Below are 18,004 nucleotides of genomic sequence, written 5' to 3' on the forward strand. Positions count from 1 at the left end.
TACATCGGAAACCCTTATTTTTGCGAGGACTAACGGTAGACCAGTTCTGAGCCTGCTTAATGCTCCCCATAAAATGCTGAAGTTTCCTGTTTCTATCTCTTTAAAAAGAAGGTTTTGTTTTCAGAGCAGTGTTGGGTCACATTTAAATACACAGCATGGGGTTCGGTCACCCCCTGCTTCCTGTAGATCTAGTCCCTGAGACTATATTTATGCTTTAGAACACTAGAAGGAAGTATAAGAAGTCTTTTTATTTAGCACTATGAAGGAGTGTGTTATTGCCAGCAGAACAGAGAAGTCGCCACACTTGTCTTCAGTGTACAGTACTGTATTGTATTCTAGCAGCAATAGGCAAGTGATATAATCTGTATTGGCAAAGACTGAAGTCTTTTTATATGAAAATTAGATGTCATGATGGTATTAGTAAGTGTAGCTATTTCTTTGGTACCTTTAGACACTGCCTAGACACTGTGCATTTATTTTATTTTTTTATTTTGTAGAACGCTAAATTTAGGGCCGTATTCAATTAGCCGCACAAAGTGCCGTTTGGAGAAAAGTTTTTGCCGATTTGAACTCTTCGTCTGTTTTTAAGTTATCTCCGTATTCAATTGCAGGAGTTTTCAATTATGGGCCGTATTCAATTAGCGGCGAAAACGAACATTATTTTTCACCAAAAAACAGGCGAAACCGGCAACAAGCGAAAAAAAAACTGGAGAAAAGTTTTCTCCATCACAGACCAGGAGAATAAAAAAATACAAAATCCCTATTTTTGGCTAGAAATGTGGGAATTTCTTTCAGAACCCTTTGGACACCCCCCTAATGATAAAGTAGCGGAAAAAAAAATCGTAAGTAGCGTACTTTGGTGAAAAACAGCCACGCAAATATTACTCGAAAAAAAAAAAATAGTTAAAAATGGTTTTAACGTATTGGGTCTGATTTTTCCGGGGTCGGTATGGATGTGTCCAGTGTTTTAAACATCGCACGCGGTCGCAGCAGGCAGTTTTTTTAACAGTTTTTAAAATTGCGTTTTTACAACACGAAAATATACTTGCACCCGTTTTAACGTACCCTCAATTTACATGAAACAGTAATTTCCTGGGAAAAAAAATTGCTTTCTATCTTTTTTCAACATTTATTTATTTTTTTTGCACGGTTGTTATTCGGCAAAGTACGCAACTTACAATTTTTTCCCCCGCTAATTTATCATTACGGGGGGTGTCCAAAGGGTTCTGAAAGAAATCCCCACATTTTTAACCAAAAATAAGATTTAGCATTTTTTTCTCCTGGTCTGGGATGGAGAAAACTTTTCTTCATTTTTTTTTTCGCCTGTTGCCGTTTTATCCTGTTTTTTGGCGAAAAAACGTCCGTTTTCGACAATGGCGAAAAAACGGCTGTTTTCGCCGCTAATTGAGCACGGCCCTAAGTGGAAAAAAACAGGAGAAAAGTTTTCACTATGTATAGGCAGGCGAATTGGAAATGCAAAATCTCTATTTTGGGGTGCAAATGTGGGGATTTAGTCCACAACCCTTTGCCCCCCCCCAAATGACTAATTAGTCAAAAAAAGTAAAAAAAACTTTGGAGAAAATGAAAAAAAAACATTTGAAAATGTGTAAAAAGTGGTACTTTGGGGTGCTGTATGGATGGGACAGGTGTTTTTGGGATTGCACGAGGCTGCTGTGGGTTTATTTTTAAACATTTTTTATATCTTCACTTTAGAGACATCACAATATGCTAGTGCCCATTTTCATGTACACCAAATTTGACCTCGGTACTTATTTTTCACCCAAAAAATTCCTTTGTATCATTTTTCAGCACTTATGCATATAACAGCCCATTTTGACACTTTAAGAACACAAAACACTTTTATTAGGGCTATTAGTCTACGTGTTTGACTTTCTGCATCTTTTGGAATTGAATACGGAGATAAGTGGGAGCACGCAGGGAACAAGTATCGCATAAAAAAAGGCGAAGGCGGCGAAAACATCTCGGCTCGGCTTTGCACGGCTAATTGAATTCGCGCCTTAGTCCTACGTATTTCTCACCACATTAGCCATTCATAGGGCCTGATACATAGATGTACGCTAATGCCATCGCAGCTGTATGCAAAGCTGCTGTGCGAAAATATGCAAATGACGCAGACGCCGAGGATTGTGTCGAGACGCCCACCTGCGGCTTTGTAAATCCAAGCAAAGACGCAGCATTGGTCACAGATCATTCGAGTATCGTAGTTCCGAGTAACCCTCAGAATGGGCGCGGGAACTGAGACATAGGAGCCATGTTTATTGCGTACGGGGAAGCAGACGCAGGCTGCGACACGCCCAGAAAACACGACGTGCCTGTGGTCTATGCGACCACTTTCCGTTATCTCCCACAAATGCTGCCTGACCGGCAATCACACTGCAAATAACAATACTACCATAATGTACATTTCATGTAGGCGCAGTGCCACGTAAGAAATATCGGCATTGCATCCATCTGAATCAGGACAATAATTGTGGAGATCTGTGCGTAGTGTCTGTAGGAGGTAGTCCGTTAGGGAGATGGGTGAAAATTGGCAGGAGTTGTGGATTTGATCCAGGGCTCTATCAATATGATTGATTTATTGAATATAGTCTTTCATGCTTCTTGTGCCTCACCCCACCCAATCTTCCCCTTACAGTCGACAACGCCACAATCTCTACAGTTCATCAAGTCCGCTGCCTGGGCTAAAACCTGGATTCCACTCTGTCACTCCCACGATGCGCTGTCTCTGCCTCCCCGGCCTGCCAATCCCTCAGCTGTCTCCCTAATTTGCCCACCCTCACACTAGTTACAGGGCCAGCATTATACAGACACTCTCCTCATAGGTCTGCCTCTCAATAGGAACAAAACACGAGTTCGAAAATGTCCTGCGTGATATTCATCACCAATTTCTTTTAGCTTAAACGTATCAAACGTGATTTAAAATTGATTTTCCCTTTGACTTAAACTTGTGCTTATCTTTAAAAATTGTTGAAAAATGGTTGAATTTTTTTTTCCTGGGGTGTTGACATGCTTTACTAACACCCAGGGCTACTATCAGAAATTGTGGGGCCCGGTACTTACAATATATGCAGCCCACCCCCATGTTTTTGCAACTCCAGCCCTGCAGTGTCTCTGTCTCTCCAGCCAGCGCCCCTTCTGTCTCTCCAGCCAGCGCCCCTTCTGTTTCTCCAGCCAGCGCCCCTTCTGTCTCTCCAGCCAGCGCCCCTTCTGTCTCTCCAGCCAGCGCCCCTTCTGTCTCTCCAGCCAGCGCCCCTTCTGTCTCTCCAGCCAGCGCCCTTCTGCCTCTCCAGCCAGCACCCTTCTGCCTCTCCAGCCCTTTTTTGTCTCATCTCCAGCCATAGCCAGTTCCCGCATCGTCATGAAACTTACCTTGTTCTGTTACTGCGGATCCGCTCTTTCAGCGTGGCGGCATAACGTCACGCACATCAGCTCTCAAAATATAAACACTATTGCAGTGCGCTGGACCCGTGGTAGGACCAGGCGGTAGGTGTGGGCCACGGTTCCCCCCTCTCACTTTAATACATGGTGATAGTAGTGGGCAGGTGGTAGGAGCGGACGGGCCCCCCTCACTGTCCCTACACTGTCCTCTCCTCTCTCTTCATTCAACTAATGCACGCCGCATTTCATGCCAGCTGATTACTTCCTTCCACTTCCACCTCCAAGATTTTGCCCGCACTGCTCCCCACCTCTGGAACTCTCTCCCACTCCTCATCAGACTCTCCACCTCTTTGCAATCCTTCAAATGGGCTCTTAAGACCCACTACTTCATCAAAGCCTTCAGGCTATCATTCTAACTCCCTGCTATATGCTCCTTCCTCCCCATCTACCCAATCTGTGTCACCCCTGTTTGTCTTCCCCTCCCCTTTTAGAATGTAAGCTCTTATGAGCAGGGCCCTCTACCCTCTTGTGCTTCTCCTTACTATACCGTCATCTACTTCTTACTCACCACTAGGGCACCTAACACTTGGTTGCTTATGCTCTGTTGCTTATCTGGGTGTTATGGTCACTAATGTAGCCATATATATTATCCATGTCCTGGTCCTGCAGTGTATTGTTCTGTAAGTCGCTTGTCTACAACTTGTTTATGTACTTTGTAAGGCGCTGCAGAACATTTGTGGTGCCATATAAATAAATGATAATAATAATAATTGTGCGGGCTCGGGACCCCAGTCCCGGCAGTCTCCCCCTGATGCCCTGATGGTGGCCCTGCTTATACCCACTGCAAAATGCTGTGATAGCACTTTTGCTTCATGGTGCCAGTCGTTCTTTGCAATTTGCTAACTCGGGATCCAGCAAACCTGCCCCAGACCATCGTGTTTCCTCCTCCATGTTTGACAGTTGGTGTCACAGACTGAATGACCATCCTTTCACTTACTTGATGGTGTTCAAATAGTGATGAACCAAAGATTTAGAATTTTAGTTAATTGTTTCATAACATCTACTTCCAGTATTCGGTAGTCCACTGTAAGTGCTTCATGGTCCTGTCATTCCTCTTTTCTTATTTTCCCATCTTAGCAATGGCTTTCTTACTGACATCCGACCTGTAAAACCTGCAGCTCAAGTCTTTTTTTCACAGTAGAAATGGAGACTTGCTTACCATGACCAGTGTTAAGCTTTGTTTGCAGATGTTGACTCTTATGGGTAAATTTACTAAGATTCGAGTTTGGTGGAGATGACAATCTCGGGTGAGTTTAGGCATGTTTTTCATCTTGCAAATTTACTAAAGGCAAACTCTGGTGAGTTTGGGAGAGATTTCTCTCTTCTCACTCGTAAAACTCGGGTGAGATCGCAAACTCGAATCAACTCGCCATCGGGCAAACTCGGAAGTACTTTTCATGAAAAAGATACATCTTGCAAATTTACTAAGATTTGAGATTACAATCTCGGGTGAGATTAGAGCAAACTCGCAGAGAAATTGAAGTTTCAAACTCTCCACCTCCTGAGCTGCGAGTTTGCTAGAAACATACACAGGTCAGTGTGGTTTGTGTATGTTTCTGCATGTGCACTTAATGTAAAGTGTTTATATTAAAAAAAGCCCCCCCCCCTCCAAAGGCATAACCAGCTGTTCAGTCAGTAATGGTTCCAAAAATTACGGGGAACAAAACGACTAGGGTTCCCCCGTAATTTAGGAACCGGCACCTGGCTGCAGGGCCAGTGCTGGTTTAAAATATAGTTGAAAAACCACAGTACACACACACCGTATACAGTAAAACTTTATTACATACATCTATGCCACTCATACATACTTACCTGTGCCTGCTGTTCTTTGTCCCATGTAGATTCCACTGTTGTACCTGGAAAAAAGATCCCATACTCACCTCCATCCTGGCGCCGCTCTCCGTAGCATCCACGCTCTTGGCAAATTAAGAAAACGAGTTACGCGATCCATGCGAACAGGTGCAAGTATATGTTGTGACATAATACTTGCACCTCATGAAATGACAGATGACCGTGATCATCTGTTATTTCCCACGGTCTGCTAGCCAATCACCGGCCACGTGGCTCCCAGCCAATGAGCGGCCGCTACATGTAAAACGGTAATAGGGTCTCCTGGCTGTGGCATTACACCCCAGTCGGTTTGGGTCCGGTGCTGGTTTAAAATATAGGGGGACCCCTACGCAATTTTTTCCACCCTATATTTAAAACCAGCACTGGCCCTGCAGCCAGGTACTGGATCCTAAATTACTGGGGAAGCCTACTCGTTTTTTTCCCTGTAATTTTTGGAACCAGGACTGGCTGACCAGTCCCAGGCTGGTTATGCCTTTGGAGGGGGGGACCCTACATAATTTTTTAAAATATTTAACCCTTCTTTAACAAGTAGAACACACAAGCAGCCTTCACATATCTCACTAATATGTGCAGGCTGCTTGCTCAGGAGAGTTTTGCAGAGAGAAAACACTGCATCTTGGGTGAGTAATCTCATCTAAACTTGCTACTTGGGGGAGACATCTCGATCTGCTTCACCATCGGAAAACTCACTTTCAGCTAAACTCACGTCTTAGTAAATTTGTGAGTTTAAAAACAGGAAAATCTCCTGAGATTCGGCGATGCTAATAGAGTTTAAAAAAAAAAAAAAACTCTCAGACTCTAATCTTAGTAAATTTACCCCTAAGAAACTTGTCTTCTGAGGCTGTCAGAGTTTCCCCTAGTTTTTCACAATTACCTCTTGATGGTGTAGGAAACTGTACTCACTGATAGTTTGGGCCTTATGTTTAGCCTCTGAGATGTAGGAACAATAGCGATTCTGGACAATTAGTATGTATTTTTAAAGTGGCAATAATTTTAAAACCGATACCAATCTGGCTTTGTCTTTTAAATTATTGTCTCTTTAACAAGGCGAGCTAAGTTGCAAGAATGGGTCTGTGTCTGTTTATCGCAGGTATTACATAAGGCCCCTTGGCTTTCTTTGCAATCTCTCTGAAGTAATGACCTACACTTTTAAGGGTTATAATAGTCTGCCTGTCTTCCTTTTGTTAGTTGCCTTTTTCACATCACTATGAGGGGTATTCAATATGAAACGTTAACCTCGCCATCGAAGTTTTCACAGCACATCGGAGCTTTCGGCAGCGAAAAAGTATCGCGCGCGCCCCCGCCTATACCCGTATTCAATATGAAATCGGCGAAAACGGCATCCAGCGAATGTGAAATCAGCGAAAACTTCGCTGATTTTTGGGGAAATCACCCTAACACCCCCAAAAAGATGCTCTGACATGGGGGATCACTCTGGATAACCCCGATTAGCCATGCTATTTTGGGGATTTGGGAAGGTGGTGAAGAATAGTATTTACAAGTTTTTTTTGCAGAAAATAAGTAGTCCCAGCAAATTTTGGGTACTTGAAAATGGGGGTGAGCATATTTAAAAGTTGCTAATGTGAAGTTTTAAAAAACGTGAAAAATCCACCTGCCGCAAAAACCTGCAATGAAAAAAACACCTGGGGCATACTTGGGGACCCCCCTAGATTGTAGTTTGCTAGTTTTTAACTTTGTACCCCTACATTTTTTTTTTCGCCCCCAAAATGAAACTGTTTTTTTTGGGGGTCTTCTGAGGTTTTTTTATTTTTTTTATTTTTTGACACAGTTTACCTTTGGGGGGGCTGCCTGAAGGTTGCAGGGTGGTTCACACCGGCGAAAAGATTTCAAATTGAATACGGTGTAAAAGTAAAACCGGCGAAAATGACGTCATCCGAGCGGAAAACCTTGCAGAAACAGCGTTTTCTTTTCATATTGAATACCCCTATATGATTGCAATAAACAAATACATTTAAACTCTTTCCAACCACTCACAAATCAGGACAGGCATCCTGATTGCAGGACGGAGAGAGGGTCCTCCAAATAAACTTTGTTTTTACGGTCAGAAAATTAACTTTCCTTCTTAATTAATACTTTGCTACTGTGTGATGTTAATATCCCTAATTGGACAATTCTTAAACTGGTTTTATACTTTTCCCAAGAAACATTTTTCCTTTTTGGTTTCTGCAGAATACCCTACAGAGTAACGAATATATTGCAGTCCATGTACACTGGGTCGGATCCATTGCAGATCGCTATTGCGATTACGCACGCACACGGCCGATTGTTGCTTTCTGCGCATGCGTATGCATCGCAGCGCGTGTGTGCAAAGGTCTCACTGTGATCACACTGCGATTGCAGATACTACGCAGACCCACCACAGGGTGATTGACAGGAAGTGACCGTTTGGGGGTGTTGATGGTGGAGGGGTCGACAAAATTCAGGCGTGCCAGTGCGTTTAAACCGCCGTTACAGGGGCGTGCATAAATTAGTCACAGCGATGGCATACGCAGCTTGAGCTCTTACTGCGTGCGACGAGGTTAGCGATTTCTGAGTGAGGTCTGACCTTGTGCAAGTGTGCGTGAGGCTGCGATGTTACCGATGGTTTCGCTATTTTGCTAAGTATTATGGATGTGAGTAAGGGAAAGTGGGCGTCCTTATGCTAGGGTGCGACGGCATAGCGATTGCAAACATTAGCATATTTTCGCAGTAGGTCTGCGTGCGTAATCGCCGCTGCGATCGCAATTGAGATCCGTAATGGATCGGGCTCACTGTACAGTATTCCTATTTCTATATTACCCAATATTTATATCTTTATATTGCTATGTTATGTTGGGGGGGAACCCCATGGCTAATTAAATTTACCCCATAGATAGGCTATAATCTCATGAATGTCAAGTTCAGCTCACAAAATGACTGCTTCCATACTGTGTCCGTAATGGATACTCTATGTATGGTACTCGTATCTTTAAATAAATCTGTAAATAAGCTTATATTTGCCTAAAAATGTGTATATTTGTTCTATTATTGTGGCCTCAGAAATACTTTTTTTTTGTAGGGGATTATGTGAATGTCTAATGATTTTTCTGGCTTTGTACCTGTAAAGGCGTCACAGAACAGAGCGCAATAACTGACTATATGAAAGCCACTTTTTCAAAGTGGATATATCCTTTAATATTGTATACTCCTATATTCCTGAGCTGAAAATTATAATAACTCATTTCGCCCAGCACCATCTCCCTTGACAGTGACTTATTGAATATCTACTAAAGGAACGATCCCTGTTGGGAAATAAATAAATGAGGCAAGTGTGGTCTACAGTGTTGAGACAAACTTCACTGTGATCAGTACATAACAGTAAATATATAGCATGGAGGATTAACAAGAATGTTGCATTATCATAATTCAGAGAGGCTACACAGTAATGTCTTAGGACACTGCACCCCCTGCTTGCTCTCAACTAGACCATCAAAGCAGCACTTAAGTGATAGCTATCGCTATACTCACTCTGATCAGCATGTGTCATTGAGGCTTTTTAAACCTTGTACGTGAATTGCTTGTGTTCACAAGTATTGCAGAAGTGTTAGTGATGGATTATAATATAACCTAACCTGTAAGGATACGGTGGCAGAAGTGATGCATTTATCCAGATTAGAAAAAATAAACTATGTGTGTGACCACAATATTATACTCCACTGTAGTTAATTTTAAATGTTTGCAAAACTGAGGCAAAAATGGATATGTATTTCACATTGGGCCGTATTCAATTAGCGGCGAAAACAGACTTTTTTTCGCCATTGGTGAAAACTGACCTTTTTTTGAAAACAAAAGGTGAAAGCGGCAAACAAGCGAAAGTGGAGAAAAAAATGGAGAAAAGTTTTATCCATCTCAGACCAGGAGAAAAAAAATCAAAATCCATGTTTTTGGCTAAAAATTTGGGGATTTCTTTCAAAACCCTTTGGGTACATTTTTCGTTAATTGCGTACTTTGTCAAAAAACTACCGCACAAATTTTGGGTGGAAAGAAAAAAAATAATTGAAAATGATAGAAAGCTATTTTTTTTTCCAGGAAATGACTGTCACACATAAATTGGGGGTAAGTTAAAATGGGTGCAAGTATATTTTCATGTTGTAAAAACCGTAAAAAAAACACCTGCTGCGACCTTGTGCGTTGTTTAAAACACTTGACACATCCATACTGCCCCCCCAAAAATCAGACCCAATAAGACCATTTTCAATTTTTTTTTTTTTCTCCCCAAAATTTGCATGGTCTTCTTTTCTCCAAAGTATGCAACTTACGAAAAAATGTTAGGGTAATTTATCATAAGGGGGGGTGTCTAAAGGGTTCTGAAAAAAATCCCCACATTTTTAGCCAAAAATAGGGATTTAGCATTTTTTTTCTCCTGGTCTGGGATGGAGAAAACTTTTTTCCCAGTTTTTTTTTCTCCATTTTCACCAGTTTGCTGCTTTCGCCATTTTTTTTTTTTTTTTTTTTCAAAAAATGTCCATTTTCGCCGTTAATTGAATAGAATTTCAATTTAATTTATTTATACTTCTTATTGGGGAAATTTATCAGAGAAAGATAAAGTACTAATCAATCAGCTTCTAACTATCATTTTACAGGCTGTGTTCGAAAAATGACAGGATTGGTTGCTACTTTATCTCTCTCCAAGCTTTGATAATTACTCCCCTAAGTTAGTATAGTACTTGATTTAAAAAAAAAAAAAAATCACTGCATTCTAACTCATTTTTACATTTAATCTTTTAAAATGCTAATACTCCCACATTACACCTTTGATCTCCTCTCCTCGGGTTTCTCAGTTGCTATATGTAAAGCACACACCTGATTATTTTTTTAATTTTTTTTTACCTGCTTTCTAGGATATTAATGTAATCCTCTTTTCTTTCTGGTACAAAAGGCTTTTGTTTCATAGAAAGGGAAATACCGATTGGAAAAAAAATACAGTCACGGGGGAAACAGAAATCTTTTCCCTACGTAGTAAAATGTGCTCAGAAATGTGTTCTCTTATAAAGGCTCAATTGTGGTTTATTCATATTTCTTCCGCCTCACACAATAGTAAATGTTCATACACCCTCTATAATCCACCGATTACCTAAATGGGTGCCAGACGTAGTCTTAAACTAGATATGTTACGAAGAATTTTTATTTTTATTTAGCTCGTCAACTCCTATAGAATCACATTGATTATAATTATTAATGTTTTTTGTTGTATTTTGTTTTCTATCAGGGCCCCCGGAAACTGCAATCACGGATATGCAGACATATATGGACTTGTTGAATCCTGAAGTTAAACCAAATGCTAGCAATAAGGGAGACTGCTCCGCTATTCCTCCACCCCCTCCTCCAGCGTTTCCTCCCCCTCTACCGCCTGCTCCGGACTCTAGACTCCCGCCACCTCCAGGCTATCCAGCGCCAAACCCCCCTGAGAGTCAGCACACGGCAGAGATTTACGTGCAGGCAAAAAACAATCTTCGGCATGTGGAGAATGAGGTGCTGAATGAAGAGGTAATTTCTGAAGTGCAAGAATAACATATTTTTTTTCAGACCTCTTATATAGAAAGTCAAAACACTAGTTTATAATTTTTCGGTATTGATAAAAAACCTTTTTATACAGCACAACAATACTAGCAGTACAAAATGAGAAAAGAAATCATGTAAAATAAGGATTAAAGGTAAATGAGGCAATCAAAATAGTTTAAATGTAGATTTAAAAACACATTTTTGAAACCTAGTAAGAAAAATAAAGGAGAGAGAGATTGATTTTTTTTTTTTAATGCAAAACCATATTACGCTATGTTGTACGGCTATGGCTTGTGATTTATTCTAGATATCACAAGATACATTGATTGTTACACTTGAATGTGGGACACCTATACATTTGATGAGTATATTGATGTGCCCATTTACTATTGGAATCTTGTACGTGCATTTAATTTATAGTTGCCACTTAACAAACATCTACAATACTACTTTGTGCGCTTCTTTATATATAAATTTTCCTCAGTAAATATAGTTGTAATGTGGCTATTGTAAGGAAATTTTCACCAAATGTGAGCACCAGCCCATACAATCCACACATGCAAAGAAATCAAACCATAGATGTCCACAAATTAAGTTATGTGTAATAATGTGAAATGACACAGAGAAAAAATATTGAACACGCTTACTGAAATGTATTTAATACTTTGTACAAAAGCCTTTGTTGGTAATGACAGCTTCAACACGCCTCCTGTATGGAGAAACTAGTCACATGCATTGCTCAGGTGTGATTTTAGCCCATTCTTCCACGCAAACTGTCTTCATATCTTGAAGGTTCCGTGGGCCTCTTCTATGAACTCTGGTCTTTAGTTCTTTCCATAGATTTTCAATTGGATTCAAGTCAGGTGATTGATTGGGCCATTCTAGCAGCTTTATTTTCTTTCTCTGAAACCAATTGAGAGTGTCGTTGGCTGTATGTTTGGGATCATTGTCTTGCTTAAATGTAAGCCCTCATTTCATCTTCAGCATCCTGGTAGATGGCAGCAGATGTCTCGGTACATTTTTCCATTCATCCCTCCTTCAACCATACAAAGTATGCCAGTACCGTATGCTGAAAAACAGCCCCACACCATGATGTTCCCACATCCAAACTTCACTGTTGGTATGGTGTTTTTGTGGTGATGTGCAGTGCCATTTCTCCTCCAAACATGGTTTGTATTATGGCATCCAAAGAGTTCTATTTTGGTCTCATCTGCCCAGACTATATTCTCCCAGTATTTCACAGGCTTGTCCAAATGTTGTGCAGCAAACTTTAAACGAGTTTCAACATGCTTTTTCTTCAGCAATGGAGTCTTGCGTGGTGAGCGTGCATAGAGGCCATGGCGGTTGAGTGCATTACTTATTGTTTTCTTTGAAACAATTGTACCTGCTAATTCCAGGTATTTCTGAAGCTCTCCACAAGTGGTCCTTAGCTCTTGGACAACTCTTGTAATAATTCTTTTCACTCCTCTGCCAGAAATCTTGCGAGGAGCACCTGGTCGTGCCCGGTTTATGGTGAAAAGATGTTCTTTCCACTTCCCGATTATGGCCCCAACAGTGCTCACTGGAACATTCAGTAGTTTAGAAATCCTTCTGTAACCAATGCCATCAGTATGTTTTGCAACAATAAGGTTGTTAAGGTCTGGAAAGAGCTCTTTGCTTTTATCCATCATGAGATTTTTCTTGTGTGACACCTTGGTAATGAGACACCTTTTTATAGGCCATCAGTTGGGACTGAACCAGTTTATATTAATTTGCACTGACGAGGGGCAGGATTGCTTTCTAATTACTGATAGATTTCAGCTGGTGTCTTGGCTTTCTATGCCTTTTTACACCTCCCTTTCTTCATGTGTTCAATACTTTTTCCCTGTGTCATTTCACATTATTATACATAACTTAATGTATGGACAACTACAGTATGGTTTGATTTCTTTGCATGTGTGGATTGCATGGGTTGTTGCTGACATTTGGTGAAAATGTCATTACAATAGCCCCATTACAAATATATTTACTGAGAAAATTGTTGTGTTCGATACTTATTTTACGAGAGAGAGAGATGAACAAAGATTTTATAAATTAACAAAAAGTTTATCAACATTTGTTATCAGCGTTGAAATAATTTAACGAGGGAATGAATCCATGTAACATCAAGTGATTTAGACCAGTGTGTCCTAAACTCATTCCTCAGGGAGCACTAACAGTGCACGGTTTCCATGTTTCCTAGTTGGTGCACAGGTGCATTCATTACTTGTTGACACAATTTAGGTGGAGCTAATTATTTTAATGGAATGTTTTGCACAGGGAAAAAAAAAAATATATATTCCTTTTTGGGGCACTCTTATTTGAAATCTCCAATGTATGTGATATGATTATGATGTTTAAAATATACCTTTTATTATTAAGTAACTTAAAATTTGTGTTTATAAAGGAAGAAAAAATTCCTATAGGCGAAAATCTATAAATTCTGCTAAACAGTCCAGAAAACTTGTTTATAGAAGCTACAAAACATTTAGGGTTCGAATTAAGTGCAATCCCTACCAATCATCTGGTTTGGGCAGTGTTACCTTTTGTACTATAATTACTGCTCCGCTAACACTTCGGGGGGTATTCAATTTGGGAGTGAAAAGTCCATGCTGGACTTTTCGCTACACATCGGAGGTTTGAAGGGGATAAAGTATTGGGCACGTGCCCGATTTATCCCTGTATTCAATTAGGAATCAGCGAAAACGGGAGCTGGCGGAAACGTAAGTATCGCAAAAAAAGGGAATTTTCGGGAATTGTTCCTGGGACCCCCCCTAAAGGTGTCTAGACATGGGGGATCACTATGGGTACCCCCATTTTTTCCTGTTTTAGGAAGTCGGGGTTTGTAATAGCCGCGGCAGGTGCATAAATGCGGCTTAAGAAGAAGGGGTGAAGAATAGCACTTAGTTTAAAAAATAAATAAATAATAATCTATTTCCATCAAATTTGGGGTACATGAAAATGGGTGCAAGCATATTTTTAAGTCCCTAAAGTTCTTATTCAAAATTCTCCAAAAATTTACCTGTCGCATACTTGGGAACCCCTCTGGAATTAATGACGGTACTTTAGAAGTTTATCCCCTATTTTTTTTTATTTTTTGCACCCCAAAATGAAACTTAATTTTTTTTAGGTATCCCGATTTTTTTTTTCTTTACTTTTTTTGACACAGATCATTTTTATGGATCATTCTCAGGGGTGCAGGCTATTTTTTATTTTTTCCAATTCTGCACTTTTTTCGCCATGTTAAACATGGTGAAAAGTTATCCCCTTTTTTTACAAAGATATTTCGCACCGGTGAAAAGTCTTTGTAATTGAATACCGGGATAATTAAAATAGGCGAAAATGACGTCATCGGCGATAAATTATCGCCGATTATGGCCTTTTCGCCTCTAATTGAATGCTGCCCTTTGTGGCAAAGGTGTCTATAATTGAGTGTATATAGTGTTTTAGATAGGAAAACAAGACTGATATTGCACAGATCACAATTAAATAGACAAATTGTTTTGCACCATTCAAATTGGCACAGATCAGAATAGCATAGATCAAAATTGCATGGATCAAAATTGCAGTATATATCTATTATATTGGAGTATAATAGATACTCATTGGTTTAGCCAAGGCCGGCTCGAGGGGTGTTCGACCAGTGCGGTCGCACAGGGGCGCCACCCATTGAGGGCGCACCCCTCCCCAGCATCCCGATTTCTGCGGGACAGTACTGTCCCACCCGTGGGCTGAAATGCAGCATCCATTCACTGACGGGAGAGGGCTGGGGGAAGCCCAGCCAGTGATGGAGGGCTTGGCTTTACCCCCAGCCTGACGTTATTTGGAGGCGTGCCATGCGGACACGTCTCCAAAGAACGTCACGTAGGGGGCATGGCCTATGGTAATTAGGCCATGCCCTCAATTTCGGCCGCGCGCGCTGTGTAAGGGCTCCTTGTTCTGCGCCGGCACAGGGTGAGCCGGTCCTGGGTTTAGCATACTTGACTGACATAGTGTATATCCAATCTCAAAGCCGTTCCCTGGAATCATGTATCCCAGGGCAACTGAGCCAAACAGTGTTACTCTAGAAAGCTATAGTGTTAATGCTATGGTAATTTCACCATAATAGCATATATATTATAAATAATGATACGTAATCTGGAAATTGTTCTTTATATAATGATGTTATTTAAAAAAGGCAATAAAGTTATTGATAAACAGACCAGTTAAACGGAGTTATATTTATAATCATAATGCCAATTTCACGTATCATATGTAAACAATTTTAACACTAAAGACCAGTTATATTTGTAGAACATGGATTCTCTAATGTGAATTTAACACATATATATATATATATATATATATATATATATATATATGACAAATTAACTATTACATGACCCAGTTGTGTTGTAGGATCTTGATTGTCAGATATCACATCAAATTGAAGATGAGACATCATAAATGCTCCAAAATGGTGTGTGTCATAATGAATCCCTATAAAATCAATGATAATGATGTGATATTCAAAAACCTTACTGATATGGCCCATAGTGCTAGAATCAGAGTGGTGCTGTTGATGGGGTCATATTAGTAACCCTGTGTGTAAATAATGAATGGTGAAGTGAACATTCTATGCTAGAATAAAGGGTGGTGCTGTTAGTGGGGTCATTATGTTGACCCTGTGTGTAGGTGATGAGATTGTGATCTATGATGACAATGAAAAGTTTGTGAGCTGATTGGAACTCCTGCTGACCTATCTAGAGAGTTGAAAAATGTTAATTATTATTATTCTTTATCTATATGGCGCCACAAAGGTTTCGCAGCGCCTTACACAGTACATAAATGAGCACACAAGAAAAACAGTTAATAGTAATACAAAACAATGCAGGACAAGGACATGGTGTATAGACATAGCTGCATAACACAAGCAGCAGGGCCTCAGCAACCAAATGTTAGGTGCCAATTGGGGAGTTAGGAGTACATGATACTATAAGTAAGGGAGGAAAAGCACATGAGGGATGAGGGCCCTGCTCGTGAGAGCTTACATTCTAAAGGGGGGGGGCAGACAGACAGGGGCAACACAGATGGGGTAGATAGTGAGGAAGGGGCATGGAGCAGTGGGTTAGGATGTATGCTGCGGAATGTGTATGTATAAGATGACCTGATATTATGTCAAAATGAAGTCCTTCATTCATCTATCTCCATGACAAAAATAGATTTTATTGATGTGTTATTTGCATGAGAAATGTACAAAATAAAGTAGTTGCCCTTTAATTTTTTGTCTGTTACATTTTAGCATCTAAATACATCCAGCTAAAATGTGGCTATTATAGAACTGCCCCGCCGTCCTAATAGTGAGTACTATAGTCCCGGCTGCTGGTTGCTATGCCATGCTCCTGTGAGTGGGTGCTTCTTACATGCTAGGCCCACCCACAGAGAAGTGCAACCAACCCCAACATGCAGTGGCCACGCCCCCTCCATGTGAATGTGCTGATATAGTATGAAATGCAATGTGAATGTGCTTCTGTTGGATGGTGAGGATATGTAGGATGTGATTTAGTGAAGACAAACAGGTGGTGTTTGACTAAATGGTGCAATGCAAAAGGCCATGGACTTAATACTATGAGAAATGCACCCTAATATTATATGGGGATGGCTAAATGTGAATTTAGAAAGCAGATAGTAGTATCTTTGCAGTTCTGAAGAAGAATTATTTATAAAAAGGCACTGAAATTGTTATTTTCATTCATTCCATTAGGGGCAATGCTGCCCAATCTAAAGGTCCAAAAACTCTCCCTTTTTAAGAAGCTCATTTGTAATATTTCCTCCTCTGATACCCAAATTAATGGTTTCTAGGCCAAAAACTTTCAAGTCCTTTGCTGAGTTACCATGTTTTTTATGAAAATGACGCGCTACTGTGGTCAGTTGTTTCATTTTCTTCAATCTGACATGTCGAATAGTACCCATGTGCTCGAGTATCCTCTGTTTCAACATGCGAGTCGTCATGCCAACATACTTCATACCACAGGAGCACACAGACGGTGTAACGGTTAGCGTTACTGCCTCAGAGAACTGAGGTCATGGGTTCGATTCCCACTACGGCCCTGTCTGTGTGGAGTTTGTATATTCTCCCTGTGCTTGCGTGGGTTTCCTCCGGGTACTCCGGTTTCCTCCCACACTCCAAAAATATACTGGTAGGTTAATTGGCTCCCCACAAAATTGACCATAGTGTGTATGTTTGCGAGCATGTGGTAGGGAATATAGATTGTAAGCTCCATTGGGGCAGGGACTGATGTGAATGGTAAGTTATTCTATGTAAAGCGCTGCGGAATATGTGTGCGCTATATAAATAACAGGTAATAAATAAATAAATAATAGATGACATTTTTACTCTGACAATTGATCTAATGTTTCAAATGGATTTATTCCCCATACTTCTCTTTTGATCTTCTTAATGTTGATAATGTGGTGACATATTTTGCATGACCCACAGCGATAAGTTCCTGTTGCAATGGTTTTTTTTGGCGGATATTTCAAGTACCGACTCCTCACTAGTTGGTCTCTAAAATTTGGTTGATCTTTTCCAACTCATGGCAACTTTGTTTTTTTTTTGGATGGAACTCTTTATCTCTCCAATTATGACCGAAATTACAGATGAATCTTATATTGTCTGATTTCTTGGAGCTTACAGATTTTGTTCCTCCATAAATCGGGCTCTCTCGTGTGGTTTGAGAAGCAAATCTATAAGCTTTTTTTAATAGTTTTGCCGCTATAACATCTTTCATTTAAACGAACAGTCAGATCAGTGCTCTTAATTTGATCATTTGTATCATTAGAACAGTTCCTCTGCAGCCTTAAAATTCTCCCTTGTAAAGGACAAAATTGAGGAGCTTTAGTAGAAAGAATTGAAAATTACTCTGGCCTTCCATGGTTGGGCAGTATTTCTCCGCTGATATCCCTGTTTGTGGCCAATGCTTGTATACAGTGATTCAACATCAATGCTAACCAATAAATTGGGAATCGGTATGATTTACCACCGGACCCGCTATCCGACATGGGTGAAAATCCAGATCGTCCCTAGGTAAGTATTTACAAACCTAATCCTCCTTAGGGGTGCCTAACCCTAACCTTCCCCCCAGTGCCTAACCCT

The 18,004-nt window shown here is 40.4% G+C and overlaps 1 protein-coding gene across 1 annotated transcript in view; it reads left to right on the top strand.

The window, feature by feature from the left end:
* The window catches only part of LOC148505779 (espin-like), a 234,769-nt gene that overhangs the window by 118,311 nt on the left and 98,454 nt on the right, over window positions 1–18,004 (top strand). The window contains exon 7 of the mRNA XM_088447752.1: window positions 10,559–10,836. Coding sequence (XP_088303878.1) covers window positions 10,559–10,836 — 278 coding nt within the window. The remainder of the gene's footprint in view (window positions 1–10,558; window positions 10,837–18,004) is intronic.

This window comes from Taudactylus pleione, unplaced genomic scaffold (genome assembly GCF_031769625.1).
Source record: "Taudactylus pleione unplaced genomic scaffold, aTauple2 ptg000437l, whole genome shotgun sequence".
In the NCBI taxonomy this organism is placed as follows: Eukaryota; Metazoa; Chordata; class Amphibia; order Anura; family Myobatrachidae; genus Taudactylus; species Taudactylus pleione.